This window comes from Prosopis cineraria, unplaced genomic scaffold (genome assembly GCF_029017545.1).
Source record: "Prosopis cineraria cultivar Desert tree isolate PC_DT_omini unplaced genomic scaffold, ASM2901754v1 PC12, whole genome shotgun sequence".
Classification (NCBI taxonomy): domain Eukaryota; kingdom Viridiplantae; phylum Streptophyta; class Magnoliopsida; order Fabales; family Fabaceae; genus Prosopis; species Prosopis cineraria.
In genome coordinates, this window is record NW_026555343.1 from 39575008 (window position 1) to 39579651 (window position 4644).

A 4644-nucleotide genomic window follows, 5' to 3' on the forward strand; every position below is an offset into this window, starting at 1 on the left:
TCAAAAAGAAACTTGTCTCTATATGTCGACGGTGGGTGTGTTTGTCTAGGGGTGACTGAAAAAATAAAAAAGGTTGAGATGACAGCACCAACTAAACAGGCCATAACCTTGTCATTTCCACTCCACAAAATATATTACTTTTACGATTATCCCACGTGGCCCCCAAGTGCCCTGGCCATCAGTCACTGTATGGTTGGTGCATAGGAATATTCTTTACAAAAAGGAATGGAAAGACTAGCTAGTAGAAATGAGAATGGAATAACCAATGTTTTAAAATTTAAACCGAACATCAAATCAAAAAAAACAACAAGTTACAGTTTTTATGGTCTAATCGGTTAGACCGGCAATCAAACCGGTGACATAAAAAGTAAATAAAAAATAAAATTTATATGTGTAATTATATAAATAAAACATTAATTTATTAATGGTGCTTAAGACCTCAACCCCAAAAGCTAGATACTTAGATTATTGGAGCTAGAGGTAGAGGCATGTCAGTACAAGCTTGTGATCTCAAAGGAAAATGTTGGAGCTAGAGGCATACTGTCATGTCATGTCTCACAAGTTTTCGATCTCAATGTTAAAGGTTAGATCTTTAGAGTTGGAGGCAGATGTTGGATGAGAAGTTAGAGATTGAGTTTGGGCCATGAATGAGAGATTAGATATTAGAGAAGAAAAGAAAAGAGAGAATTAGTGATTAGAGAAGAGAAATTGTGAATCTAAGCAACTTAGCCTTTTTTTTCTTAATTTTTTTAGCTTTGAACCGGGTTGACTCGAGTTCGGTTCCTAGGTCAAAGCCGGTTCTCTCAAAATCGGCCAGTTCAACCTGGGCCAAATGTCAGATTAGTTCAATTGGTTGAACCGGACCGTTTTCTTCAGCGGGTGACGGTTGGACCAGTCGGACCGTCCGGTCCGATCTGGTTTTAACAACATTGGGAATAATAACTTAAGAATATTTAACTAAAAAAGAATAAATGACCCAAGTGTTTTTAGAGAAGAATAGATGGTTTTTCCTATATCCTATCTATGTGTGGAATGGAGGTTGTTTTAATGTTAAATAATTCATTTCTTTAAAAATCACTCCAACTCATTAGCACTTTCAGCATGCTAACTTGTTCACCATGTATCATATCAAGCAATTCAAGTCATTCTTCGACATGTTAGTGGGCTTTCTTGAGTTTGAGAAAAGGTGTTATTTTTATTGCATGTAATAAATTATGACTAATCTGTAGATTTCAATTAGGTGAAGTTTCATATTCTGTATGTGTTAACCTATAATTCTTGCTATATATAAAGCTTCATTGGCTGAATTGAATAAAGGAGAATAACAGTTAGGTTTTCAATAAAAAAAATTTTGAAAAATAAACTAAAAATATTAATTTAAATAATTAGAAATGCAAGAATTCTAATCATAAATAAAATATTTAAGTTTTAAATATAATTTTTAATATATAATTGAGATTTTTGTTTACAATTGTATGAATTAATATTTATAATTTATTTATTTTTTTAAAAAAATTGTTAGGAATCTAATTATTATTAATTTGTTTTTTTTAGAATTTTATTATACATCATTGCCCCTTGAAAAAACATAGCAAAATTTATTCTCAACTTTAACTTTTTCCCCCCTTTTGTCAGTAGTTTCTGAACTTTGTGTGTAAAATTGCACATGGCCACCGTTACTTCGCCAAAACCCTTCCCTGTCGCGACCCAAAATGGCCTTTGAGTTGGACTAGTCCTTCGGAAGCACGCTACTTTCAACGGCCAAATTTTTGTTGGGACCCGTTTTTCGTGTGGGGTATGGCGTGGTTGTTTCATAATCACCCGAACTAGTTCACCCAAGGTAAAAAAAAAAAAATTATCACCAATAATAACTGTGTCATCGGTTAGTTTGTTTTAGATTCGAAGATATAAAAGAAAGAAATTAAATTATAATTTTTTTGCTGCCCATCCAATAATTTAAAATGTAAGTGAACATGCCCTTCAAGTATGCTTTAAGAGATCTTCAAGCTGATCTATGGACTGTCACTAATGATTCAAACCCTCTGAAGTTATGCTACAATTAATGAATTTGCACGATTTTCAAACCCAGATCTATTCAGACAATCAAATTGGTCGAACCATCCCTCGGGAAGAAAAAGATTTCATCCAATCATTTAGTCTGTTCTAACAGTTGACCAGGGTTATTTCACTTTGACTCGTGTAGTTTTTGAAGATTCAAAGCAAAAAATCCAAAACTTAGAATAGTTAAACCGTTTTAACCCCATATATGTATATAAATATTTTTTTATTTAATTATTATATCACTGATTCAACTAATGTTCTAATTAGATAAACTATAAGTCCTGTGATTTACTAATCTTTTCGGTTTATTGCCCAGGGTTTGTTGTTTGTGAAATTCACCAATTACGAATTTGGATAATTTAAATCCATATTCCCACGTCAACCTCACATAATTACTGCCTCCATCCACGCATATTTCTAAGAAATTGTTCACATCTTACCGAAACAACGCAGAAGTTGACTTCAAATAGTTCAGAATCATAGAATTATAAATTGAAACACGAGTCATCTTAGACTTGCATCACGCAGCTATTAAACAACAGCCCCTTATATTCTTCTTCACTCGGAGCATAATTATTAAGCAAATGAGTCATCCTTCTCGGCAAGAGACGGAGCTGATGAACATAGAGACGGCTCATCACCGCGAAGAAGATAAAATCAGAGTTCTCTATGAAGCATCGTACAAAGGGTGTGTTCCAACCTTGAATTCCCTGCTACAGGAAGACCCAGGAATTCTGCAGAAAATTAGCTCGCAGACTATCTTCATAGAAACTCCTTTGCACATATCAGCTTCCCATGGCCACCTTGAATTCACAAAAACCCTCCTTTCTCACAAACCAGAACTAGCCCTTGAGCGGAACTCTTCACGAAGCACACCTCTTCACTTAGCTTCTGCAGAAGGCCACATCGAAGTTGTGATGCAGTTGTTGAAAGCTTGTGAGGAGGCATGCTTGGTTCTTGATCAAGAAGGTAGAATTCCCTTGCACTATGCTATCATACGAGGGAGAAGGGACGTTGTGTTGGAGCTCATCAAAAAAAAAAAAAAAAAACCAGAGTCTCTGAAGATCCTTGATGACAAGGGGAAAACTATTTTCCACTTGTGTGTGACGTACAACCAGTTAGACATACTGAAAGATTTGATTGAACTAAATATTGATGACACCCACGAGCTCCTCATTAAGAGTGACAAGGATGGCAACAACACAATTCTGCATTTGGCTATCTTGTTGAAGCAAGTTGAGGTACTTAATTTTCGCTTGCTTGTATTACTAGCTCGAGTTTGGTTCTGCTATATCTCATAAGCATTAAAAAATAGTGTACTTGTTCATTGTTGTTTAGACCGTTAGGTACCTCCTTTCAATTCGCAAAATAAGATCAGAAGCATTGAACTTGAAGAACGACATGGGTTATACTGCCGCTGATATTGTTGAGAGAATTCCCAAGGATTCTAAGAGCCTTGAGATACAAGTCATATTGATGGAGTGTGGCATCAAATTTGGAAGAAGAGAAAGGCTTGATGTTGGCAGCGAAGAAGACAGACCTGGGAAGAAGAGGTGGTCGTGGAGAAATGTTTTCAATGTTTTCAAGAGCATAGACCGATGGCTTGAGTACAATGGTGATTGGCTAGAAGACATGAGGGGGAATCTAAGTCTCGTGGCTACTGTCATCTCAACCATAACCTTTCAAGCGGCACTTAACCCTCCTGGAAGCGTAATTCAACAAGGTATAAGGCCTGGCAATCCCGATTTTAACCTCACTTCCAGTTTCAACACTTCTCTTGACGAAGGACCCCTCGGCTGCTTGCCGTACAAAGATGAGTTTGGGCGTAACCGCAGTTACGGACCATGTCCTGGGGTAGCGACGCATGCTTATCGGTATCCTGACGAGTTTCGCCAGTTCATAGTTAACAACACCATCTCCTTTGTGGCATCTCTTTGTGTTGCTCTCTTGCTTGTTGGTGGAGTTCCTCTCAAACGCAGATTTGTGATGGGGATGCTATCTATAGGCATGTGTATAGCACTCACATGCTTGCTAAATGCCTATTTTGCCGGCCTCAACCTTATCATCCCATGTAATCTGCATACTGGGAATGCGGTGATCGTAGCCGCTTGGATTTTTAGTGGATTGTATGTGCTGGTTGGCATATATAGGGCAGTGATATTTGTTAAATGGGTAGTGGGGACATTGAAGGAAAAGATAATTAATCGTCGAAAGTCCAAGTGACGAAGGAACAGGGTCAGAAACAGCTGTTGCTTGATATGATATTAATGCGCGTTTGGGTTGCACAACTTCTTTTCAGGGTTGATTAATACTACTGTTACTGCTTGTTTGATGCACCAAAAATATTTTCTAGAAAGAAAATGAAAAATATATCCAGAAAAAAATGATATAGATATATTTCTCATTTATTTCTTAAAAAATATTTTTCTACCTACAAAATATAATGTATTAATTTTCATGGTGTCTGCATGCACTTAAATATTTAATGGTCGGCTTGTGTTTTAGATGTTTTCAGGACAATATTCCTCTTCATCACTCAAGGTCGTCCTACTTAATTGCCGAGTATATGAGAAACCTTCTTTT

General features: G+C 36.6%; 1 protein-coding gene across 1 annotated transcript; it reads left to right on the forward strand.

Annotated features, from left to right (window-relative positions):
• Positions 1-2582: 2582 nt before the first annotated feature.
• Positions 2583-4349, forward strand: LOC129289554 (ankyrin repeat-containing protein At2g01680-like). Its single transcript, XM_054926331.1, has 2 exons — positions 2583-3302; positions 3400-4349. The coding sequence occupies exons 1-2, from the start codon at positions 2646-2648 to the stop codon at positions 4282-4284; spliced, it is 1542 nt and encodes a 513-aa protein (XP_054782306.1). The 5' UTR covers positions 2583-2645; the 3' UTR covers positions 4285-4349.
• The last annotated feature ends 295 nt before the right edge of the window (positions 4350-4644 follow it).